This window comes from Tupaia chinensis, unplaced genomic scaffold (assembly GCF_000334495.1).
Source record: "Tupaia chinensis unplaced genomic scaffold, TupChi_1.0 Scaffold000578_2, whole genome shotgun sequence".
NCBI lineage: Eukaryota > Metazoa > Chordata > Mammalia > Scandentia > Tupaiidae > Tupaia > Tupaia belangeri.
Window position 1 is genome coordinate 2,226,540 of NW_006160094.1, and position 26,205 is coordinate 2,252,744.

Below are 26,205 nucleotides of genomic sequence, written 5' to 3' on the forward strand. Positions count from 1 at the left end.
TCGCTTTCTGTCTCTATGTCTCTTTCTGTCTGTCTGGCGAGCGCAGGCGCCCTACAGTGAAAATCTCTCCCAAAAAAAAAAAAAAAAAAAAAGGCAGTGCCAGCCCTGAGTTACAGGGAAATGTGCTGCTCAAGAGAAGCTGGAGGGACCAGCAGGTGGCGTAATGGCTATGTCGCTGGACTCCCATGTACTCGACCGTGGTCCAAGTCCTGGACCCTGTGGCTTAAACTCTCGCCGGGCATGTGTGAGTGCATGCACAAGATCCCAAGAGGAGAATGGAGGAGAAGGGACTGCGGTATGGCCATCTCCCCTGGGGGGTGATTTCTCACTTTCTGTCTCTCTGTCACTCTTTCTTTCTGGCAAGAGCACACACCCTATAGCGAAAAAAAACTCTCAAAATAAATAAATAAATAAATAAAATAAGAGAAGCTGGATCCCACATGGTGACAGTGGTCTGAACCCCTGACCCAGTGAGTCTGAAATACACAGGCCTAAGCAGGAGCACCCAAGATCTAACAGGCTGGAGGTCTGGGGGAGGGAGGCTGTGTGCACCCAAACCCTGTGGGGATGCTTGTGTCTCTGTCCTCCCCTCACTGTCAGGTGCTTGTACACGCACGCTATGATGGGTAAAGAAAAAACACTATTTGTTTCTTTTAACGTTTCTCAAATTATAAACTAAATTTGCTTATTAATAAGAACTTTCTTCTTTTCTACACAAAGTGCTTACACAACATACCTCATCTCCAATGGAAATATTGGAACATTTTCTTCCATTTTCCCCTGTTCCATTTACCCCATTCTTGCAGTAAGATTTGTAATTTATTGTTACTCCTTCGGGTAGCTTGCTGTTTTCCAAAATGACTTCTGAGGAAAGGGACTAAAAGAAAGACTAATTATACCTTGGAAAGTCAAACAAAATGATACTTGAGTGCAAAAAACCAGTGAGTAAAATGAACCCTTAAGAAATAAAACATTCTAGGGGCCAGCAGGTGGCGTGGTGGTTTAAGGGTGCTGGACTCCCACATGGCCAACTGTGGTTTGGGACCTGGACCTGGAGGCTTGCTTTCTCACTTTCCCTTTCTTTCTCTCATCAAATTAAAAAATAACAAATAAAATTAAATAAAAAAAAATTTTTTAAAAAGAAAAAACACTCAAGGTATTTTGAAGCCAAATCCAATTAAGTATCTACAGAAAACACAGGACACAGAGAAGAAGGCTCTAATTAATAAGATTCAATCTTTAAAATAATGTATATAATTAAGAAGAGCATTTGTTTTAATTCTTGAGGTAACATTAATGAGCACACAGAGCAGGGGCTCGAGATTAACCACGAGTCCTGAGAACACAGAACAGGGTTCTCTTTTCCCACTGGCAAAATGGCTCTCCCCTGACCCTACATCACCCTGCTCCCTAGGACCTAGTTCGCTGGGGTAAAGTAATCTACAATAGTCCAGGATAAATTTACTGAGGACTCACTAGAGCTGTGACCAAAACAGTGAAACCCCAAACTCCCGAGGAGGAGGGCTCGAAACCAGTGCTTGTTCCAAGTCCCAGCCCCGTGAGGACAGGGGGGAGCACAGCAGGGGCCAGCAGCAAGCACCTCCAAAGCAGGACTGAGGGAAAGAAATACTCTGTCCAGACAACTGTGAGGGGCAGAGAACCAGAATCTCAAAAATCTTTGTTAGAGAGCTGCAGGTCAGGTCTTTCGGGAATTCCATGGCATAAGGCAAAAACACCTAAAAAGTTCAACCAACGAAAGGCTGGGGGTGGAAGTGAAGCAGGAGGTGGTCACCATGTTACATACACCTGCACGCCGGGGCCAGTAAGAGGCACAGCAGTTACACACTGGAATCCCACAGGGCCGACCCTGGTTCAAGTTTCAGGGGTGAAATGATGTGGGGTGACAGCGAGCCCGAGATCCCAGGAGGAGAAGGGTTGCAGCGTGGTCACCCCTCCTGGGGAATGATTGCTCACTTTCCCTCTCACTGTCTCTGTCTCTCTCTCTCTCAAGTGAGTGCATGTACCCTAAGGCAAAAACAAAACAAAACAAAACAAATGCCTATACATCATTTAACATGATCATTAACTGGGCCAGCAGGTGGTGTGGAGGTTAAGAGACTGGATTCCACATGGCGGACTTCAAGACTCAGAACTGGTGGCTTGAAAATCACACCAGGCGCATGTGCATGCATGCCCAAACACGAGGAGACTAGAGAAGGAAGAGCTGCTGGCCATCCGCCCAGGGGTTGATTTCTCACTTCCCCTCTTTCTATCTGCTGAGTACACATGTGTCATGTAACAAAATACATGAATAAACAATGAAAAAATAAAATTTAAAAACAGTGATTAACCAATGCTTCATAGGCATTATGAATGGTACCCCAAATGATAATTCCCTTTTAATTTCAATTTCCTTCCACATGTAGGGGAAAAATAATCCTATAAATCCCTTTTAAAAGCGGCAAGTCATATACGCAATATTTACACTTTAACATACTTTACTGTATATACACATATATATGTGTGTGTATGTGTGTATGTATATATATGTGTATATACACGCAGGAGAGTGTGTACCTCTTAAAAATACCAAACTGTCTCATCTGAATAGAGGGCAAGAAAAGAATTCACAAAAAGCGTTTCCAGCACCATTCGTCAAACAAGAGGAAACTGAGGAATCCCACAAAGCTCAACGCAAGTTATGTTTCACGTGATGTAATCGGAGAGCTTGACTTGGAGGGCTCAGGGACATACAGAGACTTAGACATTTTACCCATATGCACTCACCACATTTTCGCTTTCCTTAGGCTACACTTTCATAAGACAATATAAAGCGTTTCCTCCAGACACAGAATCTATTAATAACTAATTTTTATTTTCCTGTAGGCTTACTGAATTGCTCATGGAGGAAGTTTTACTTTCTTTGTGCAAAGTATTCTCGACAGAACTGTCCAAAACTCATCTCATTTCAAAGCGACTCACGTTGTATGCATCAATGATCAACTGAATCACATTGCTCGAGTTTGCAGATAACGTTCCTACTGCTGACTTGGGGATCAGATTTTTCAGCTCCTGCAAATCAACAACAGACCACGTAAATTAAATTCTATTCATTCTACAAGTTATCATCTTCTGAGCAACTAACATTCATCTTTACAAACCAGTCCCCAACATATTTTTTAATTAACCTTAGGAGTCAAACCGGAAGAAAAAACAGAAACACAATTAGTTGTATAATTTGTGATTAAAAACTAATATTGTGGGCCAGGAGGTGGCGTGGAGCTAAAGACAGCAGGATCCCACACGTCAGGCTGTGTGGTTAGAGTTCTGACCCAACAGCTTACGTGCACTGGGCGTGAGCGTATGAAGCCTGAAGTCCAAGGGGAGAAAGGAGAAGCGAGACTGAGGCCTGGCCACCTCCCCTCTTGAGGGTGCTTTCTCACCTGAGCGCGCGCACATGCGTGCACTCGCGCGCTCTCTCTCTCTCCACTCTGTGTTTCTTTTTGAGTGCATGTGCCTTATGGCAAAAAAAAAATTAAAAAATTAAAAAAGAAAACCCTAATATTCTAAAATTCAGTTTATTTACATGATGTCATTTTCCTACATTTCAGTTCAAACATATACATTTTTACTCCAGTGACTAAAACAAAAAACTAGAAACTTTTGATCTTTATATCTCATACATCTTTACCTTGTAAACGGGCTGGAATTCTTCAGTAACTGCAAAAATGGTCTGAATGTTATTTTCACTGAGTTTCTGGACAAGGTGAGCAATTGAGGGATAGTCCTGGAAAATTAAGTAACATAATTTAGTATGTAAAGACACCCTTCCTATCCATCCCAACTTTTCCATTCTTTTTGAAAATAGCAATCTGCATGTGTAACTGAATCCAGTTACTTACAGGAGACTGCTTTCAAGTGAGAGCATCACATACGAATGCTAAAGTGAGTATAGTGAGTGTGGGTTTCAAATCCCCTTCTCCCGTTTTTATGTATTAAAAAGGGTCATAATGAAAAGGCTTTAAGCAGGAAGATTATCTACGTATATCCAATACAGGGACACTAAAATGAAAGAACTGACACTGTAGGTAAGGCCCTGTTATCACTAAAGAAAGAGACCGAGTTCCCAGTGTTTGGATTTCTTCTCCAATTTGAATAATCTGTCCATCTTTATTTTCGATAAAGGTAGGATACCTTCTTTAAAAAGATAGGGCTGGCAGATGGTGTGGTGGCTAAAGATGCTGGACTCCCATATGGCTGACCATGGTTCGAGTCGAGGACCTGGTAGCTCGCTTTCTCACTCTCCCTCTCTCTGTCTTTCTCTTATTCAATTGGAAAAAAAAAAGAATAAAGTTGGACAAAATAATTCTTTTCAAAAAAATCATCTAAATAAAATAAAGAGTGTGAGATTAGACAACTTTTAGGAACAATATCCATGTTGCTATCACGTGTTGTATGTACAGGAGAGTAGACACTGCCTGATGGCCCCCGTCCCACCCCAGTGAGCCTCATGTCAGGGAAGGAGGCCAACGTGAGGCCATATTCGGACCAAAGGCAACACCAGCTGTCCCGAACACTAAGCCGGGGCCGGCGCTCACCACAAAGTCCCCAGCCCCACAAGGCCCACAACGCAGTCCCAGTACTCTAGTATTAAACACAGTCAACACACACGTGCACTCAGGACGGAGCTGGGCACTTACGTAATAATGGCTCATGGTGTAGACGTCATTCTCCAGGTGACACCGTCCGTCGTTGGGTAAAACAATGCCACCCAGCTTGCCATCTCCCGCGAAGTGAAAGCCGGCGTCAGTGGAGAACACCAGCAGCCGTGTGACATTCCTCCACCCAATCAGTGACTAGAAAGAAGGTGGCTTTCAGTTTAAGAGCACGGTGCACTCTGATTCCCCATAAATTTCAACTTTTCAGTGGGCTACCACTGGCCTTTTAACCTAATTAGGCATTTTCCCTCTTCACCATCTTGCTGATAAACACGCAGAGCCCGTGGAATGGGATTCCTTCACCCACTGTGCATCAATCAGTCTTGCCTGATTGCCCACATTCCTCATTCCAAAAACTATTTTTTGGGGCCAGCAGGTGGTGTGTGGTGTTTAAGGTGCTGAACTCTCAAACGACTGATGGTGGTTTGAGTCCCAGACCCAGCAGCTTGAAAATCACTCCAGGCATGTGTGCGTGTATGCCCAAAATCCTGAGAGAAGGGGGTCTGCAGGTGGTGTGGTGGTTAAGTTGGCTAGACTCCCACATGGCCAACTGCAGTTCAAATCCTGGACCTGGTGGCTTGAAACTCACACTGGACGTGTTTATGTGCATGCCCAAAATCCCAAGAGGAAAATGGAAGAGAAAAAACTGCGGCATGGCCATCCTCCATGGGGGTGATTTCTTGCTTTCTGTCTCTCTGTCTCCCTTGGTCTCTCCGGTGAGCACATGCACCCTATAGCAAACATTTCTCAAAAAAAAAAAAGAATAAGATCCTGAGAAGAGAATGGAAAAGGGACTGTGGCATGGCCAGACCCCATGGAGGGGTAATTTCTCACTTTCTCTCTCTCTGTCTCTCTCTGGGGAGTGCATACGCCCTACAGAATAAAAGAAAACTTTTCTTTCTGACTTGCTAAGGCACAGTAAAAAAAAAAAAAAGCTGTCAGTACTCCACGTGAGCACTCTGGTTCCTGGTGACGTCTCTGATCACCTGATCACACGGATCCCACCTCCAGCACACAGCCACAACGTGGGGACACTTGAGCCTCTTCTAAAACGCAGAATGCCTGCTCACGCACAGCGACGCTGCCCCGCTGTTTTCATGGTTATAACGCCGGCTTTTAAAACCCTATATGAGAGGCAGACCCGTGGCCTAGTGGTTAAGGGAGTTATACCCACACAGCCAACCATGGTTTGAATCCCAGCCCCAGAGGCTTGAAAAATATGCCAGGCCTGTGTGTGCATGACCGTAATCTCAAGAGGAGAAAGGAAAGAGAAGGGTTTGGGGCATGATATCACTTCCTCTGGGGGTGCTTTCTCCCTCTCAATCTCTCTCTCTCTGTAGCTCTGGTTAGCACATGCGCCCTCTGGCAAAAAAACAAAAATACCCAAAGTCCCTCACTTACAATAGGGACACAGTTACCAAATATACCTTTATAAAAGTACTTGTAGTTGGAAGGAATTTAAGGGATTAATACCTGTCTTCTCTGGGGTAATCAAATGAGATGGCAATGAAGGTAATTTTTCTACGAACTGACAGTAAAACTGCATGTAAAATTTGCACAGATAATAACAGTCACACATTCACACACAGGAAGCAAACGTACTTACTCCACACACTGCAACCTGCATGATGGCGTCGAAGCCACCTTCCGGAGAATCCAAGTTCCCAGATATGCGCTGTTTCCCGACGAGCTCATTGAACACTTCTCCTTTGTCAGTAAGGCTGAGCACGTTTTTGTAGCTAAAGGGGCTGGTGCAGTTCTGTTCACTCGTGCAAGGGTTCCTGAGCTTGGCTGGCGTCGTGCTAATGTAGGGCATCACGGTTTTCTCCACAAATGAGCCAAATCCTGGGGGGAAATGCACAAGGATAGATGGACAGACGACAGATAACGCGGGCAGAGAGACAAACTCGCATTAAAAAGCCGCCGAGAGTGCTACCCCACGTGAGTGGCCACAGCTGAACGTCCGTGCTGCCCCTAAATTCTTAGGGTGAAAACTTAACCCCTGATGTGATGGTGTTCAGCTGCAGGGCCTTTGGGGAATGGTCAGATCGTGAGGACGGAGCCCTCACGAGTGAGATGACTGCCCTTGGTAAAAGAGAACCCCGAGAGCGGCTGTCCCCTTCCTACCACGTGAGGACACAGTGAGAAGACGCCATTGGGTCCGTGGAAAAGTAATGATGTATGTTTCCGGTTTTCTATGCAAAAATGCATCATGACTTTTCTGACAAACCCAATAGGAACTGTACAATCTCACTAAACATGAAATGTGCCTCGATCTTGAGTCTTCCCAGGCTCCGGACCTGTGAGAAACCGATTTCCGCTGTTTACAAGCCCCCTGGTCTACAGCACTTTATGACAGCAGCCTACATGGCTGATACAAGCGGATTTTTTTCCTTCTGTCTACCCACTTTACAAGAAGGGACCAGCAGGTGGCATGGTGTTTAAGGTGCTGGACTCCCACATGGCTGACCACGGTTTGAGTCTCGGACCCAGTGGCTTGAAGCTCACACCAGAGCGTGTGTGTGTGCCCAAAATTCCTAAAAGAGAATGGAGAAGGAGGGACTCTAGCGTGGCCATCTCCTGGGGAGGGGGACAGATTTCTTTCTCTCTTCCCCCCTATTTCTCCCCTTTCCCCCAGTCTGGCAAGCCCACATATACTACAGAAAACCTAAAACAAACAAAAAAGAACAAAATGAACACACAAAAAACCCAAAACCTGAGGTCTGAAGGGAGGGTAGGCTGCATGGGTGGGTGTGTCACACTACTCAGAAATGAGACAGAGTCTGGGTGTTCTACACGGCGGTATCATCAACCAACTGTGGAACGAATACTTTCTGTAAACATGAGCCCACGCTTCATTACCGGTGACACACACTCTGTGTCCAAGTGTGTCCTTGCATACAGTGACAGAGGAGCAAGGTGGCAGAAAGGACACTACACCGTGCCAGGGCTACCAGTTTCCTCTCCGAATGGAAAGGCCCAACACCAGCGAGTGTGTAGTGAACCAAAAAGGAGGAAAGCAGGACCCACGAGGCTCACACCCATGAAAGTCAGTTCCCCAGCGTCCCTACCAATTCGGAAGTCCGAAGTGATCCTCCTCATTTCATTCATTAGGTCTGTGCCGAGACTCTTTACGTTCTCCAGGTCGTCTTTCATGGAGTAGGAGAGGTCCATCAGGTAGTAGAGGTCAATGGGGTAGTCCTCGGCTCGCTTGAATTTTAACGTGAACGTCTGCGGCTCCCCTGTGAACAGATACTGGAAACTGACACAAGCTTGCTGGCAAATCGAAGGCAAATGAGAACAACCAAACACATCTGACTTACGTGGTAAACACCATAACAAGAAAGTTTTGCATTAACCTGGGAGTTCTCTAAGTAATTTACTGGGTACATACTCAATTTCATTCAATCAACGGTTAAGACACCAGGCCTTAGGGATACAAAGATGAAAAGGAGAACATCCCCAATCCACAACAGGACGATCTATAACTGAGAGAGGAAGACACACAGCACCCTATAAACTAGACTGGGGAGGGCAAGGCAGGGCACAGGACAGGGTCACCTGTCCTTGTGAGACTGAGGTTACAAGTGGGAGCGGTGTTCTGCGTGATGGGACGCAGCTAGAGACAAGAGAGTAACATAATCTAAATTTATTTGAGAGGATTTGGCAAAAAGCTTTGAAGATGAATTATAGACATAAAGAGACTTAATAAAAAGCTGTGGGGGTCAGGTAGACATAGTGGTTAAAGCGCTAGACTTCCACAAGGCCAACCACCGTTTGAGACCCAGATCTAGTGGCTTAAAAAATCACACCAAGTGCATGTGTGCGCACACCCCAAATCTCAAAAGGCGGATGGAGGAAAAGGGACCGTGAAGTGGCCAACCCCCTGGTGGTGATTTCTCACTTTCCCTCACTCTCTGGTGTACACACACGCCTTATAGCAAAAACCTAAAAGAAAAACAAAACAAAACAAAAAACTGAATGGAAAATGAGAAAGATCTAAACTAAAATGAGGATAATTAGTACAAAAGGAGTTAGGTATAATCCACTTGGTAAATACAGCAAAGAGAGAATGTTTGAATGAAAAAGCATTGCATTTTTAAGTAAGTAGTTTTCTGTATGGATTTCCAGCCGGCAGTTGGAGAAATCGGTTAGGAGATGAAGAGAAAAGTCAGTGGTGCTGCAGGATCCAAACAGCTCTTACAGCCACAAGAGAAAAAGCAGCAATGAAGTGGATTACAAAGAAGAAGGGAAAGGAGAAGAGGAAAAACCACCGAAAGAGCCCGGAAAGCAACAGGAGATAAGAAGGGACAATGAGGACTGATATCATGCAAACATCTCAAGAAGTACAAGTATAAAAAGGTTTAAAGCAAAATCAAACGAGACTCCAGACAGCCCACATGGGGAGCTGGATCCCACACAGCCCACCACAGTCTGAATCCTGGCCTGGTGTCTTGAAAACCAGGCTGAGGGCAGATGCTTGCAGGCCCAAAATCCTGATGGGATACAAAAATGGAGAAGGAAAGGTTGTGGCATTACCACACCCCACCAGAGTATTTTCTCTTTCTCTCTCTCTGGGAATTAATAAAAAGGCTCCAAGAGTCTCTGGTAGGTCTGATGGCTCGAGGTGACAGGGCAGCTCTGTAGGCACAGGTCAGCAGGAGGGGCCTGACTGCAGCAAGTGGAAGACTGGACGGGAGCGAAGGCACCCACCATCCCTCTGGGAAGAAGGGAAGGTAGCAAGAAGGACAGGGAGAGGGACAGGGCTTACGTTTTTATTTCTAGATGTGGGACTACCACCGCTACTCATAAAATCTTAATATTTTAGGAACATTAAACAAACACAAGGAAAAACATAGGTTAAAACTTTCCCATTATGTAATTTATATCAGAGATGGAACAATGTTACTTTTAAAAGCCATTAAATCAAACTAATACTTTCTGAATCCTTCACAGAACATACTTTGGACATTTGGCAATATTTCATATTATTCCAAATAAATGTGTCATAAAAATCATTGTGCATATATTTCTAATATTTAACCTATTCCACATTTTGTTCATGTGCCAATCCCCATGCCAAAATGAGCCCTCGACAGAAACTGAGAGCAGGTTTGACTAAAGCGGGTCCCCAGAGCCTCAGGGAGCAGCACAGGTGCTCAGAGCTGACGCCTGTACCTGATCGTAACTGCAAAACCAACTGCTGGGGCTGGATCTGGGTGATATCTTCAGGCTGGAGCTTCTCTGCTGTTCCTTTGCTACGGTTGGTTACATTTTTATTTTTCTTTATATGTTTGGAGCCTCTGGGGTTTTCTATGTCATCTGGATGGCACCCCTTCTTTTTTAAGGCTTCTAAGTCATCGCAGCGCGCAGAAGTAGGCATGCCTTCTTGCAAGAATGTCTAAATGACGCACAAAATACAGGCACAGAGAAAAGGTGTAGTGGTCAAACTCCTTTACCTAGTGGTAATTGCAAACGCACCACTAATTAGCACAAATCAAATGACACCTAAAGTACTCCATTTCTAGCATCTAAAAAATACTCCTTTCAATCCAAAGCATAAGTGCTCTCATATAAAAACAAAGGGACCAGCAGTTGGTGTAATGGCTATGTCGCTGGACTCCCATGTAGTCAACCATAGTTCGAGTCCTGGACCTGGTGGCTTAAACTCATGCCAGGCACATGTGTATGCGTGCCCAAGATCCCGAGAGGAGAATGGAGGAGAAGGGATTGCGGTATGACCATTCCTTCTGGATGGTAATTTCTTGCTTTCTGACTCTCTTTCTCTCTGTCTTTCTGATGAGCACATGTGTCCTATAGCAAAGACCTCTCCAAAAAAAGGGAAAAAATCTAAAATATGTCTATCTTCATATACATAATATCATCACTTCAACACTATTGCTGTTTTTTAAATGATGTATTCAAAATCTGCTATGTGTGAGACTCAGAGCATAATTCTCGGCGTGTACCACCCACACTTCCGGTGCTCGGCAGCACATGTGCCCTGGGGCACCGTGCTGACCGGCGTAGGCTAGACCACCACAGCAGTCTGTGAACACTGGCTGGGGTGAACGCCCCTCGCGACAGCTTCCCCAGGACGGCGCCGGGCACCACCAAGGACGAGAGAATGAACGGCGAGGACGGAGCGACCCCACTTACTGCGTTTGTGCACCACCCGCAGTTGGGCCCTGCTTGGATACACTCTCCACATGACTTTGCGTTTACTTTTAAACATCTATTTTCATCTGTTGGGCGAAAGAAAGAAGAGACCATTTTACCTGATGTTTCAGAGAAGATGAAAAATCAGGATGACAAATAATGCAATGTATACATGTAAGTACTACGACAAGTTACCAAGCCCATCCATGCCGATCCAGAGACTTGACGTCGTCGGCGCTGGAGGCCACAGAAGCCGTCATCTTTGTCTTCCATAAGAGCGAGGTACCTTTAATCTACAAATACTTTTATCCTTTCTTTCCAAAGGCATCATTTCAGAATCTACCGTTTTAGATGGTCGTAAGTCATGAGTTCTCTGTCATCTGGGCAAAGTCATTTCTTTCCTCTGATTCGTATTGCCAGTCCCCACAGTCCACCCTGCCAGAACACCCTCAGGGTTTTCCCTCCATTTTTAGATTTTTGGTACATTCAGTAACAGAAAGGTGCATATTCACTCAACCTGCAATCTCATGGTTTTTCAGGCTCTGTGTTCCAAATACATTTTACGGTTCTCTGAATCCACCTAAGGACCGGCATGCCTTTCATGTGAAAAGCATTTGTAAGGACTGTCTTCCACACGTATTTCTGCCCCTGAACCTAAGACATGCTCATTACAGAAAACCGGGCAAGCACATCAAAGCATAACAAAGTAAAAATGGCCCATAATCTATTCACTAAGAGATAACCCCGGTTAAAGGGTATTTTGTATTTTCGTAGTTTATACAGATTGATCAAGAGACGGCACGGAAACAAGCATATATAGAAACATTATTAAAATGAAACTGGTTGGGAACCAGCAGTTAGCGTAATGGCTATGTCACTGGACTCCCATGTAGTCGACTGCGGTTCGCGTCCTGGACCTGGTGGCTTAAAACTCACGCCGGGCGCGTGTGCGTGCGTGCCCAAGATCCCGAGAGGAGAATGGAGGAAAAGGGATTGCGGCGTGACCATCCCCCCTGGGGGGTGATTTCTCGCTTTCTGTCTCTGTGTCTCTCTCTGTCTGTCTGTCTGGCGAGCACACGCATCCTATAGTGAAAACCTCTCCAAAAAAAAAAAAAAAAATGAAATTGGTGATATAGTTTACATGTAAAGTTTTGTAAATCGCTTTTATATCTTACTCTAAGTGTTTCATTCACATCATGACAAATAATTCAAAATGTGGTTTTAAATGATTATGCATTTCATTATACAAACTTTTAATGTTGGACCAATCTAGATTGTTCCCAGCTGTGTCTGTATGTGTGACATGCTTGTTCACATGTACGTGTACACAGATACCGTATGTGTGTGTAAAACACCATATATACACGTGCTCTAATGAGCACCCCTACGTAGAACTCTCAGTACACAACTGGTCATTTCCTTATAGCACATTTTTTAAAAAATTACCAAGTTCAAGTATATATCAACATTTAAAAATTCTTAATACACACTCATTTCTATCTAGAAGTAATATACTAATTTATACTCCAAAAATGGTATAAAAACACTATGTCGCCATACCTCCATCAACACCAAGTACCTTAATATCAAAAATGTCACTTATGCAACAAGTAGAATATCAATTCAATTATTATTTGTGTCATGTTTTTCTCATATTATCACTGACTGTTTTGGGTGAATTTTCTATCTTTTGCACGTTTTCCTCTTATCACTTGCGTTCACAGATTTGTCCTGGATTTCTGCACACAGTACTAAACTTACATCTCTGTTTAGCTTCTCAGCTTGCTTATGGTGTTTTGGCATAGAGATATCAGGGGTTTGCTGTTGTTTTATGTAACTCGAACTTATCAAAATTTTCTTTATGGTTTCTTCCTTTTTTCTTTTTTCTCACATGTAGTAAATCCTTCCCGCCTGAGACCAAATCACTCCAGTGGTTCTGTGTCGTACATTCTGTCGATATCTGGAGAACTGGGTATCATTACTCCAGATGAGGCATCGTGGTTTATAAAGGGTCAAATACATTTTCACTGCTCTTCTAGATGATGGCAACATTTGGCAAGACTTCTTGATCACAGAGCAAGAACATCTTCTATTGGGTCTTGGGAAAAGTCCTGACATATTTTTTCCACGTTTTGTAAAAACGTGCCCTGACTTTCCCGACGACCCAATGGAAAGTCAATTAATCCTGGTTTCAGGTTTTAGACCGTGATGGGTAATCTGCCATTCCATCTATTGTTCACCTGGATCTAAATACACTGCATGCCTGTGTGGCCTCTGTACTCACCTAACACAGTCTTTCAATCTCTCGAAAGATCCTTTAGAAGTCTGTGCTACGTGTGTCGTTTTAGAATGTCACCAGCCAGCTTGGGTGGCCAGGGTGACGGCATTATGATCATGAAGAATCCTGTAGGCCCTTTCCTCTGAGTGAGAGGGGCCACAACCAGGCTCGTGGAAGGAGCAGCACGACCTGACCTAGCTATGGGGTCCAGCTGGTTAGGGAGTGATACAACATACTGAAAGGAAGAGACAAGGAGGAACACTGTACCTGTCTGGCCGAACACACAGCACACTGAAACGATTAGTCCCAGCCAGAAAGCCAGCTGCAAATTCATCTGAAAGATAAAGCACACATCATTATATTAACAATAAAGAAATAAGAAAATGCATCCGATATACCACAGTCCACTCACCTTACCTTCTCTTGATTTTGTAAACGCAACACCTCTCAAGCTACTTTTCCCCAAGCCCTCCCCACACGCCTATGGTCCATCTCTCCTCCTCAGCGGTGACCAGGCTAAGGTGTAATAGCTTCGACATGGATCCTCAGAATCCATTCCTGCCTTCTCTCAATCAAATATATTTTAACGCTTAATTAATGGTGCTCAAAAAAGAATGACTATGGGGATCAGCAGTTAGTGTAACGGCCATGTGGCTGGACTCCCATGTAGTCGACCGCGGTTCAAGTCCCAGACGCAGTGGCTTAAACTCACGCCGGGCACGTGTGCATGCGTGCCCAAGATCCCGAGAGGAGAATGGAGGAGAAGGGATTGCAGTGTGGCCATCCCCACTGGGGGGTGATTTCTTGCTTTCTGTCTCTCTCTCTCTGTCTTTCTAGCGAGCACACACGCCCTATAGCAAAGACCTTTCCAAAAACAGAAAAAAAAAAAAGAAAAAAAAGAATGACTGTGAGGGTTCCCTTTATATCGTAAAAGCAATCCGTGGGCTTCGGCCACGGAACCTCTAACTCCATTGTCTGCTGTTATAAATGCGCACGTGCAGACGCCTCGTGACCTCAGCGTCAATGTCGGTTTGCAAGAACTTTTCAGACACCTGATGGAGTCGCACTGCCTACAACTCTTTACAGACTATTTCTCCTCAGGGTAACTTGCATGAGGCAACATCTCAGTTTCAGAATTTGATCTCCTGTTATTATTTCCCCTTTCTAAAAATAACCAACTTCTGTGCATGGAATTAGTAAAACATTCAGTTTAATTCCCTACGTTTTCCAGATCTACAAGCAAGACCAAAAAACAAAACAAGACAAGGTATAAAAAGACCCTCTAAGATTCTTGTGTCTTCCAGGATCTCTAAAGAAAAAAATCAGGTAATATTCTGTATATTAAGGAGACTACCCTAATCTCTAATCCTTAGATTAGATGTAACTATTTCCTCTGAATCAAAGCTTTCACAACGGTGGTGTGATGGTTAAGGCACTGGACTCCCACATGGCTGACCCCCGTTCGAGTCTTGGACCTGCCAGCTTGCTTTCTCATCTTCCCTCTCTCCCTCTGTATCTCTCTGCTAAGTGCACGTGCCTGAGAGCAAATTTAAATAATAATAATAAATGAAGTTAAATAAATAATTCTTAATTAATGTTTTAAAAAAGCTTTCACAGCGATATCATCTCTACCTTATCAGACTTAGGCAGCGAGCTCTGGCCACCACAGGTCCTTGACTCTGTCCCTTAACCACATCCTACTCCTCCTGGCTAACAGCCAGTCTGACAATCATACAAACATCTGCCCCCACCAGAAATACCCAAAAGGCAGATACCCAAAAATTTATGTTTAGCCTCATCCAGTTACCAAAATATGTATTAGTTAAGGCGTTATAAGGTTAATAAGCAAGAAAAGGAAAAAAGATGGCTAGCAGAAGTCTGGAAGAAAGCACTGGTAACTCTGTAAACTGCTCCAACTGGAGGGGAAATAGTGTGTTAACCCATACCGAAACTATTTAGAAATGTTTCTACCCTCTCATGTAGTAATTCAGCTACTGAGAGTTCACCCTGAGGAGATCATGTAAAATGTAAAAGGAGACACACGTACACATAATCCACGCAACAGCAGGCAAACACGCAAACATGGTACCCGACAAGGCCGACGTTCCGACCACCAGGCAGTCACTTCAACAATCGGCACGCAACATGAAAGGGTTGACGGGACAATTTGGGATGTCAAGTAACACTAAGCTGAGAGGAACATAAAAATAACGGTCCATAAAAACATCCAGTAACCACAGAGACCTGGAAATGACAGAGTTTTATATACATTATACAAAGACAATGGGGTTTTTGTGTTTCTCTGTTAGTCTTGTCTTCTTTTTGCTTTCTTTATGTAAATGATTACAGCCCAGTTTAACTTTGTAGAATGTTTTCTCTTGGTACATTTCCTGAAAAAAGTTGACCGGATTCCATATGAACAGTGAACATTTCTGTAAAGACCTGCATCTCCGAGGGTTCACATTCTGGGAGGCTGCTCTGAGCTGGGGGCTGGCGTGTCCCCTGCTTGTGAGGCCAGCCCAGAGAAAGAGACCAGAGTAACTGGCACAGTCACCCGCACTGCCATCTGCTCAGGCCAGCAGCTTCTATTCTGCCCGGAGCTCGGTTTAGCTTCCGTATCACTTGTGACTGCATCCCAGAGACCCACGAAAGCGGAGTGTGACAAAGTTCCCCACCCAGCAACTCACCCTCTCAGGCCTGCCTACGAGGCTTGCTGTGCAGGAAGTGCAAACACGCTCTGGTCTAAGGGCTCTGAGGTCACCAGGACGCAGAACGCGCAGCCTCCCGAGGACACCCGTGGTGATGAACGGGGCTCCCGGCAGACTCGCAGGCAGACCCGCACCAGGGAACAGAACAAATACTTGTTCCATATATGGACACGCAGGCGTCTTCGGGACGCTACTCCAGCTCCTTTACCGCCCACCAGGCCTCCTCGAGAAACCTCTCCAGTGTCACACAGTTCAGAGCATCCCCACAGAGAGGAAGGTGCCAGGTGACAGCGACGTCTCCTCAAATTCTGAGGCCACGCAGCTTTCAACTACGACTTTAAATGGCTCGGTCCTCTTCTCCCACAAACCCTGGCAGGCCAAGGCCCAGCCCTCGGAAGCCCTCCAGCCTTGGACGCCCTCCAAACCCAGCAGCAAACGGGGCTGCAGTGAGGAAGAGCTGCTGCGAGAACGGGACACCGGCAGGAAACAGCTGAGACAGCTGCCACCCCTCCTGACTGGCCATGCCCTGGCAAGAAACTGAAAGGTGCTGCCATTGGCTGGTGACTCCTGCAGAGGGCCAGAGAGGCAACAGAAACGACTGTGGTTGAGAATGAAGGAGAGCCGAGCAGCAGCAGAGAGCTGGAGAGTGAGTGATTGCAGGAAAGACTCGGACGCCCCCTGGGTCCTGAGTCCTCGGTCCTGAGTCCCGGGCCCTACCCGGTGAGGGACTGAACTGCCCTCTGCCTGCATGGAGGATGTGGAACAAGAGGTACCAGAGTCTTACACTTCAAAACCTTCTAAGGCAGTCCAGGCTGAGCATCCTTAAGCTGAAAATCCAAAATCCAAAATGCTCCCAAATCCAAAACTTTCTGAGTGCCAAGAAGATGCCACAAGTGGAAAATGACTGATGTCATGTGACAAGTCACAGCCAATACGATGACAAAAATATTGTATATGATTACCTTCAAGCTATGTGTAAAAGGTGCATACAAAACAAAGTTTAGATTTGGCTCCCAGCCCTATGGTATCTTACGTATGAGAGCGCTTCCAACAAACTTTGTGAAAAGATATATACGAATCTGGTACCAAAGGTTTTTTAAATCAATGCATAGTTATTTCATAATATGCAATTTCCATCAACCTTTGGAAGATTCCTCATATAATGCGAATATTCCAAAATGCAAAGAGGAAAGGAAAAGTGACGGCCCCAGGCCTCCTTGGCCTCGGACAGTGACGGCCCTTGACCACGGGGAGAAGACCACCGGATGAGAGGGGTGCCTCTCCCTGAGGAAGAGCAGGGGCAGTAAGGAAGCCCAGGGAGTTCCCGCACGACGCTTTGCTAGACCAGGCCACAGGGAAAGCGCAGGAAGACGGGTGTGGCGGGGGCTGAAGGAAGAGAAGATTACAGGGCACCGTCGGGGGCCCACAGGCAGTGGACACCCTGATTTGTGACACGCATTTCACTCGTAACCACCTGTAATTATCTGACTTCCCTCATGGATCCCAGGCTCCAAGAAAACGGCGTCTCGGGTGTCTTTTCCGCAGCAAGGTCAGTGCTCAAAAACCTGCTGCTCTGTCGCCGATATAGATGCTAACAAGTTTTTCCTCACTCTCCCGAATCAGGAAAAAGTGCGAACTGTGTTCTACCCCGAAGCTCAGGAAAGCAGTTTCTCCAAATCAAAGTGCAGACCTTCTCTAAACAGAAAGGAGTTAGTGCAGACGCCTGACTGCTGCGACTGTGATACTTTTCAGTAAACACAAGTCCATAAAGCTACACAAGTTTCATGCTGGCTCTCACACATTGTGAAACCCAAATCAATTCACCAGCGCGGCGCAGACACACAAATAACAACCTCTCGGTTTCACGGTGGTCAAGCAGGCAATCCAGAGGTGGGCTGTTTTACTACTTACTAACACAAATTTAAAAAGGATTCTTGCAGAAAGGCTTAGCTCTCTGGGAAGTGGCCTAGCCAGCGTGGCACAGGTGGCAGGGCACCACTGCACAATCCCGCAGTCCTAGGAAGAGGCCCAGGTTGGGTCCTGGGTGACCTGGACATGTTGGGCACACCCACAATCCTGGCCGGCTAAGGCTGGAGGGAGGACTGCAGTGTGGCAAGACCCTCACCTCGCAGGGGCTGGTCTCGCCTTCTACCTCATAAAATTTTTAAAAAAATTAAAAAGTTGGGGCCAGCAGGTGGCGTGGTGGTGAAGGTGCTGAACTGCCACATGGCTAACTATGGTTTGAGTCCCGGTTGTAGCAGCTTGCTTTCTCGTTTTCTCTCTCTCTCTCTCTCTCTTTCTCTCTCTCTGGTGAGCACACATGCACTATAGCAAATTTAAAATAATAATAATATGAGACCAGCAGGTGGCATAATGGTTATGGCTCTGGGCTCCCATGTGGTTGACTGCGGTTCAAGCCCAGGACCCAGCAGCTTGAAACTCAGGCCAGAGGCAGAAGCCTGGCTGGAACAGTCACCTGTTATTCCGTCAGACTTTTCACGGAGACGGCCCGTGCAAAACGCCAAACTCACGCCAGGCTCGTGTGCGTGCATGCCCAAAATTCCGAGAGGAGACTGGAGGAGGAAATGCAGCCTGGTTGTCCCACCAGGGGTGATCTCTCACTTTCTGTCTCTTGGTCTCTGGCGCTCGCTTGGTTGCTATAGTACACACCCTCGAGCAAAAATTTCTCACAAAAGAAATAAGTAATAAATAAAATTAAATAATTATTAAACAAAACAAAACTCTGAAACCTCCCACAGGTCAGGCTCCATTCTGAAATCACTGAGTTATGCCGGTGGTTCGCGAGGCGAGGCGAGGCAGGAGGGCCGCGGGGCAGGGAGGCTGCGGGGCTGACAGAACCAAACAGCAAAGCGGAGGGCAGGTCGAAGGGCAGGTCACAGGGGGAATGAGAGCAGGGGACCATGGAAACGAGGAGGTGGAAAGAGCTGGAAAAGAAGGCAGAGTTCTGAGACAAGCACTGGTGTGTAGGCAGGTGACTCAGGTGACCCCAGGAAGAGAGGTGCTTTGAAGAGAATAAGCCAGGAGAGAGAAAAACCAATACAAAGATAGTATGTCTACCACGGTGGGTGCCGGGAGCTTGCTCGTGCTGAGAACTTTCCAGAAGTATACAGAAAGTCTGTCCAGGAGTGGGCCACCAGGGTATGGCATATTCATCCATGCCAGCCCCACAGAGGCAAAAGGCTGCCCCAAGGAGTGTGACCCCCACTTCTCACAGCCCAAAGATGGCAGGGCCTGCAGAGAAGGCTGCTGCCAGCCTCTCACCGTGACAGAAGGACTGGAGGGCTTCCTGGAGAAGGCAGAGGACTGAGGTGCTTGAGGGCACATGCAGTGAGCCAGAAGTGATCAAACTGTCCCCAGCAGCAGGGGCTAGAATCAGAAGGGAGGCTGAGGGGATGTAAGAAGGACCCAAGGGTCCCTAACCCGGTGACCAGAGCCACTGGAGTGGAGTCAAGAGAGCAGCCAGGCCAGGGTGTGAAAAGTACCTCGACCCACGAGGCCCCAGCAACGCAGGAACTACGGAGAAAAAGGGGCCACGGCAGGGGAGCCCGCAGCAAGTGCGCACAGGTGAAAACAGATGAGGCTCACAGTGGAGCCGTGTGTGGCTCTCACTCAGCCACCGCAGGTGCGTGCTGCTGCTGCCTCAGGAAGGCATTCCGCCACATCCTCGGGATTGAACACAATGTCTTAATGTTGGATAAATGAGGACATGAGTGATAAAGACAGTGGGGGCTGCTCTGAGGTATCAAAAAACAGAACCATGAGCTCCAGGGCCAGCAATCAGCAGCAGCCATGACAGCGCAGCAATACCACCAGAGGGAGGCGTGGTGACAGAGCCAGAACGCCCCAGGCCAACGAGGGCACGCTCCTTAATCCGTAGGTCGGTTCCCTCATCTTTAAAGTGGAGACAGCAGTCCTTACCCGATAAGGGCCGTGTGCAGCTGAGATAGGCTGGCAAACACAAGCTATGGGAAGCAGTGTCTGCACACTGCCAGGAGCACCTGCTGCTTGTTTTGTTGTTGAAATTATGAAACATTACAGCAGGAGCTCAAAAACAACCTGCGAGGGCCAGAGGGTGGCTCACCAGGAAAATGCAATCATCTCCAAGGCTGAGCCGCATGGGAAGGTGCCCAGTTCCAGTCCAGAGACCTCCCTGAGCATGCTGGGCACACATGTGACCATGCTCCGCAGTGGCTGGAGGCTGGGGATGTATGTCAACAGCACCAGGGTTCTCCTGGGGTGCTGTCATGTGCTCTCTGTCTCTGTCTTACTTATGGAAGAAACAAACTTAATAAAAACCGACTGAATTAAGAAGTAACTGCTCAACCATTCTGCTTTAACAATATTTTTTAATTGCTAGAGGGCATGTGCACTAACCGGAGAGAGACAGAGAGACAGAGAGAGGAAGAGGAAGGAAGCACCCCCCAATATGTTTTTAGGTTCCACATCGAAGTGGGATCATTCTACTTAAGGTGCTTTCAAACAGCTGGAGTCCTAATCACTTTGCATGTAAAATAATGCTAGGTCGTTGAGAAGGTCAAGACGCATTTTCCTGTTATTCTGTGCAAAAAAAAAGTCAGTGACTTTCCCAACAACCAATAAAAGCAGCAAAACTTCAATACTCGTACTACCATATGAGACATAATACAGCTATCTCCAAACGTTAACATCCACACCATCATAAGATCGGGTGAGAGGTAACATACCTAACACTGATAGAATAAGGAAGAAAACTGAGGCTCCCCACATCCTGAGGAAGCAGACCCAGAAAAGGCCATAAGAAGAAGGAAGGATCTGCCCTGGAAAGCCACCTTGGGAGCAGAAACTGGGTCAGAATTCTGCGCTGTATCACTGAAAGCCCTGATTTCACTCGGGCACTGCAGCCCACCGTGTCTCCTGAGAAAAAGATCTACTTGTTCCCTCAGAGCAGGACGACTTACCTACCAGACACGGACAGAGTACAATATCTTGTTGATGGCTTAAAGTAATTTGTAACAAAAACGTATTTCCTTTACGTTAAACGGTTAGACTTTGTAGGACCAGCAGGTGGCATGGTGGTTAAGGCACTAGATCCCACATGACAGACTGTGTGCAGTTCAAATCCTGGACCCAGCAGTTTGAAGAACACACCAGGTGTGTGAGTGCATGCCCAGAAGCCCAAGAGGAGAATGGAGGAGAAGGGATGGCTGCACGGCCAATCCCTTTAAGGGATGATTGGGGTGATTTCTCACTTTCTCTCACTTTTTCACTATCACTTTCTCTCTCTCTCTGAGCACATGTGCTCTATGACAAAAAACCTTAATTTAAAAAATAAATAAACAAAAGACTTTGGGCCAGCGGGTAGCATGGACGTTAAGGCGGCTGGACCCTGCATGGCTGGCTGCGTGGTTCAAGTTCCAGATTCAGAGGCTTGAAAAACACACCTAGCACAAATTACTTTTGTTACAAATTATTGTACATTAAGTCATCAAATACCTAGACAAGAATGGAGAAGGGACTGCAGTGTAGCCATCCCCCTGTGGAGTGTTGGGGGAGGCAAGTATTTCTCACTTTCCCTCTGTCCCTCCCTCTCTCCAGTAAGTGCACATGCCCTGTAGCAAAAGAAAAAATTAGACCTTTATTCAATACTTTCAAATAACTATAATAATGATAAAATTAACATTGTCTGTCTCCCCCAAGTAACCCCAGAAGGTCAGGAATTAGATCTCTGTTTTACAGATAAAAGAAACAAACCACAGAGAGGTTAAATAACCCAAGTGGATCCAAACTGGCCCCAGTGAGACTGAAACCAGACCACCCAAACCCAGAAGCTCAGACCTGACCCTGTGCCTCCTTAAACACTGACTTTCTGAAGGCCTACTTACTCACCACTTTACAAGGAAGAACATCCTTGCTTACTCATTACTTTACAAGGAAGAACATCCTTGCTGAGTCAATCAACACACTGAAACAGAAGGATGGAGAAAGAAAAGATACCTAAGAAAGGGCAGGAACGAGAAGAGGATGAGAAATCCAACATGTATAACATCTCCTTGCAAAGTCCTTTCCCCCATGCCCGCCCATGTGAAGGGTAGTGAAAGAGAACTCCTAAAATACAATCCTCCCACACAGAAGAAAGCAGGCTACTTAAGGAGCACCAACCTTGGCGGCTAGTGGTGTGTGGTTATAACAGGCAGCTGGGTCCCCCAGGGCCAACTTCACACTCAAGTCCAGACCTGGTTGGTAGGAGCAGACTTGCACGCCCAAAATGCAAAGAGGAGAATGGAGGAGACTGTGGTCTGGTCATACCCTAGAGAGGAGGATGCTTTCTCACTTTCTCTCTGTCTCTCTGGTGAGTGCACCATCCTATAGCAAGTTTAATAACAAATAAACAAAACACCCAAAGATAACACTGGCCTGCGACTAATGAGCTCCAGCACAAAGGTCTGGCTGCTCCAAAGCTACAAGCTGACAAAACTGAAAGAGCACTGCTCACTGCAGGGCTAGCCAGATTTAAGAAAACGACTGAGGGTGAAATCGGTCACTAAACCAAGTGCTCTACCTCCCTCTGGAGAATGAAAACAGGAGCTCAATCCTCATCACCACTCTGTTCACAAGCCCAAGAAAAAGATGAAGAATGGATCTGCTGTGTGTTTGTAAATGAAAACCCTAAAAGACAGATGCGCTGGGCATGTGGGAAGGCTGAGCTTACCACCTGGGGAAAACTTTCACAGGACAGAAAGTGAAAGAAAGTGAAAAATGGAAGAAAAATTTAGAGGAGCTCATGCTCTTCAAGGAATTTAAAGAATTTAAAACGTATTGTATCTTATAGAGATCAAAAACTGTCAGACTAGAAAAAGCTAAGGAAGAAAATTTAGGTCAGACTCCTACAGAACTCATAAACAAGAGGAACAGAATCAAAAGAACAGTAAAAGCAGATGTGACAAAAATCGCACAGAATTAAAAATAATTCAAGTAAATCAGAGATGTGATAATAATGGGGCTGGCAGGTGGCATGGTGGTTAAGGGCACTGGAATCCCACATGGCAAAATGCTGTTCAAGACCTGGACCTGGCAGCTTCCTTTCCCACTGTCTCTGTCTCTCTCTCTCTGTCCCTCTCTAGTGAAATTAAAATAAATAAATAAAATAAAGTTAAATAAAAAAGTTCTTTAGAACTGTGATAATAAAAGTGAATGGGGATACAAGTATACAACTGGTATACCACCGCCACTACTGCCACCACCAAAAAAAAGGACAGCCATAGGTAAAAAGTAATTATTTAAGAATTAAATGTGGGGGGCCAGCAGGTGGTGTGATGACTGAAGTCTGGACTCCCAAGGCTGACCATGGTTTAAGTCCCAAACCAGCAGCTTGTTTTTTCAGTCTCACTCTCTCTGGTCAAAATGGAAGAATAATGATAATAAATAAAATTTAAAATAAAATAATCTTTAAAAAATAATTAAATGGGGACCAGCAGTTAGTGTAATGGCTATGTCACTGGACTCCCACGTAGTCGACCACGGTTCGCCTCCCGGACCCGGCGGCTTAAAACTCACGCCGGGCACGTGTGCGCATGTGCCAAAGATCCCGAGAGGAGAATGGAGGAGAAGGAATTGCGGCGTGGCCATCCCCGCTGGGGGGGTGATTTCTCGCTTTCTGTCTCTCTGTCTGTCTGACAAGCGCACGTGCCCTATAGCAAAAAAACTCTTCAAAAAAAATAAAATAAGGGAACCAGCAGTTAGCGTAATGGCTATGTCGCTGGACTCCCACGTAGTCGACCGCGGTTTGTGTCCCGGACCTGGTGGCTTAAAACTCACGCCGGGCACATGTGCGTGCGTGCCCAAGATCCCGAGAGGAGAATGGAGGAGAAGGGATTGCGGCGTGACCATCCCCCCTGGGGGGTGATTTCTCGCTTTCTGTCTCTATGTCTCTCTCTGTCTGTCTGGCAAGCGCACGCGCCATACAGTGAAAATCTCTCCAAAAAAAAAAATTAAATGCAAAAATGGTAGGGGAGGCATAAAATAAACTTAAAGACTGCAGAAAAGAAAACCTAAAATACAAGCAGAAATAGAAATACTTTGAACAGGGGCCAGCAGGTGGTGTGGTGGTTAAAGGTGCTGGACTCCCACATGGCCAGTCACGGTTCGAGTCCTGGACCTGGCGGCTTGCTTTCTCACTTTTCCTCTCTCTCACTCTGTCCCTCTCTGGTCAAATTAAAAAATAAAGTTAAATAAAATATTTAACAGCAAAAAAAAAAAAGAAACACTTTAAACAAAGCTAATAAGCTGATTCAAAATGAGCAAGAAAAATTGTTCAACTTAATTGTTCCAACTTCTCCTTTGATTCAAAAGGTAAGACAATGCCTGGCAGTTGATTTTTTTCAGATCGGCCCAGTCGGCTGGCTGTTCCTATTTTTTTTTTTATAGAGAGATTTTTGCTACAGGGTGCATGCGCTTTGCCTTTAGCTATGAAGAGAAAAAAGTTATCAACCGTTTTGCTTGAGAAAGCTTATTTTGGGGCAAATCTACAAAGATGTTTGTGGGTGAAATTATTAGCAAAAGAAGTCAGCATCCTGGCTAACGGTATCAATAAGCTCTTGAAAGCAACATTTGTTTCACAAAAGCTGAATTAAGGAACACTACGAGTTATCTTCCATTTTATCCACTTTTTGGGTAGCTCACTCCAGAATTCTTTTGTTGATCAAATTAATTTTGACCGTATCTTCAGTCTCTGCCCTATAGGGGAGTGGTGTGTGTCCCTTGCCAGAGAGAGACAGAGAAAGGGTACGTGAGAAATCACCCCCCCAAGGAGGATGGTCAAGCTGCAAGCCCTTCTCCAGTCTCCTCCCAGGATTTTGGGCATACACAGAAGTGCCCAGCCTACTTTTCAAGGGGCAGGGTCTGGGACTCAAACCAGAGTCAGCCATGTGGGACCCAGAGACTTTACCACTGCCAACTACTGGCCCATGCTAAGTATATTTTAAATATATAGTAAATGCTTTAAAACCAAATGAGACTCAGGGAGAAAGCAATTAACTTTTTCATTTTACTCATCAGTAAGCTGGGAATAGTATTTACCTCAGAGTTGTAGGAAGAAGAAAATATGATCATGAATATGAAATCTGTCAGTCACAAATACCTGTCCAGTGATTTTTAGCTTATAATTCATTTGATGATTAGATTTTCTTCTTGCTCTCTAACTGGTCTTCTGGTCATGGGCTTCTAAAAGAAGAACCTGAGAAACTAATAAATGCTCCTCAATCTTCTTTAACCTGTTTCTTTTATAAGCAACAGCTTAGGACCCATCACACTTTTGTTACATTTCCCTAATATAACATAATACTGAATTTGCTTTTCAAACTAAAATCTCATTCTCTAATACTCAAATGTGAATTGTTACAGCCACTTTAAAAGCACTGACATGGAGACCAGCAGTTAGCGTAATGGCTATGTTGCTGGACTCCCATGGAGTCAACCACGGTTCGCGTCCCGGACCCGGTGGCTTAAAATTCACGCTGGGCGTGTGTGCGTGCGTGCCCAAGATCCCTAGAGAAGAATGGAGGAGAAGGGATTGCGGCGTGGCCATCTCCCCTGGGGGGTGATTTCTCACTTTCTGTCTCTCTGTCTCTCTCTCTCTGTCTGTCTGCTGAGCGCATGCACCCTAAAGCAAAAACCTCTTAAAAAAAAAAATGCACTGACATCATAACATGAAATCAAAGTTACATAAACTGTTAAATATTAGATGTAGGGGAAAGAAGAAAGAGTAAGTAAAATACTGTTCCTAATTTTACAAAGAGTATGAAAGCTTACAAATGTTTCATTCGAACAACATCTATATACTGAAATGTGACTTCTATACATCAACTGGCATACTCAAAATATTTTCATCCCTCCACTGAAACCACTCCCTACCAAAACACAAAGCTAATTTCTCTATTTCTCTGGATCCTTTTGGCCTTCATTAGTTCTTCATTTCTTCATTTCTTCCTAGCCACAATAAACAGAACGATCTTTTCTCTGTGGTCACACAGACTTGCTAGGAGAGGGGAGGCTCAGGGTGTCAACCCAGCACCTTCCTACATGGGTCCAGATGCAGCACCACCGCCCGCCACCTGGCCCCATCTGCCACCTGGCCCCATCTGCCACCTGTGTGTGTGTATATATATACACACACACACACACACACACGCACACACACATATTGTTGTTGTTTTGTTTTGTTTTTGTCACAGGGCATGTGCACTTGCTGAAAAACAGAGGAGCAGTGAAAGGGAGAGTGAGAAATCACCCCCCAGGGCGATGGCCATGCCACAATTCCTTCTCCTGGGATTGTGAGCATGCATGT

The 26,205-nt window shown here is 45.6% G+C and overlaps 1 protein-coding gene across 1 annotated transcript in view; it reads right to left on the reverse strand.

The window, feature by feature from the left end:
* ITGB1 (integrin subunit beta 1) overlaps window positions 1-13,489 on the reverse strand; it is a 32,757-nt gene extending 19,268 nt beyond the window's left edge. The window contains exons 1-9 of the mRNA XM_006158286.2: window positions 13,423-13,489; window positions 10,878-10,963; window positions 9,897-10,119; window positions 7,790-7,960; window positions 6,325-6,563; window positions 4,701-4,856; window positions 3,692-3,787; window positions 2,983-3,072; window positions 737-877 (exon numbers count right to left, since the gene is read on the reverse strand). Coding sequence (XP_006158348.1) covers window positions 737-877; window positions 2,983-3,072; window positions 3,692-3,787; window positions 4,701-4,856; window positions 6,325-6,563; window positions 7,790-7,960; window positions 9,897-10,119; window positions 10,878-10,963; window positions 13,423-13,489 — 1,269 coding nt within the window. The remainder of the gene's footprint in view (window positions 1-736; window positions 878-2,982; window positions 3,073-3,691; window positions 3,788-4,700; window positions 4,857-6,324; window positions 6,564-7,789; window positions 7,961-9,896; window positions 10,120-10,877; window positions 10,964-13,422) is intronic.
* Between the last annotated feature and the right edge of the window lie 12,716 nt (window positions 13,490-26,205).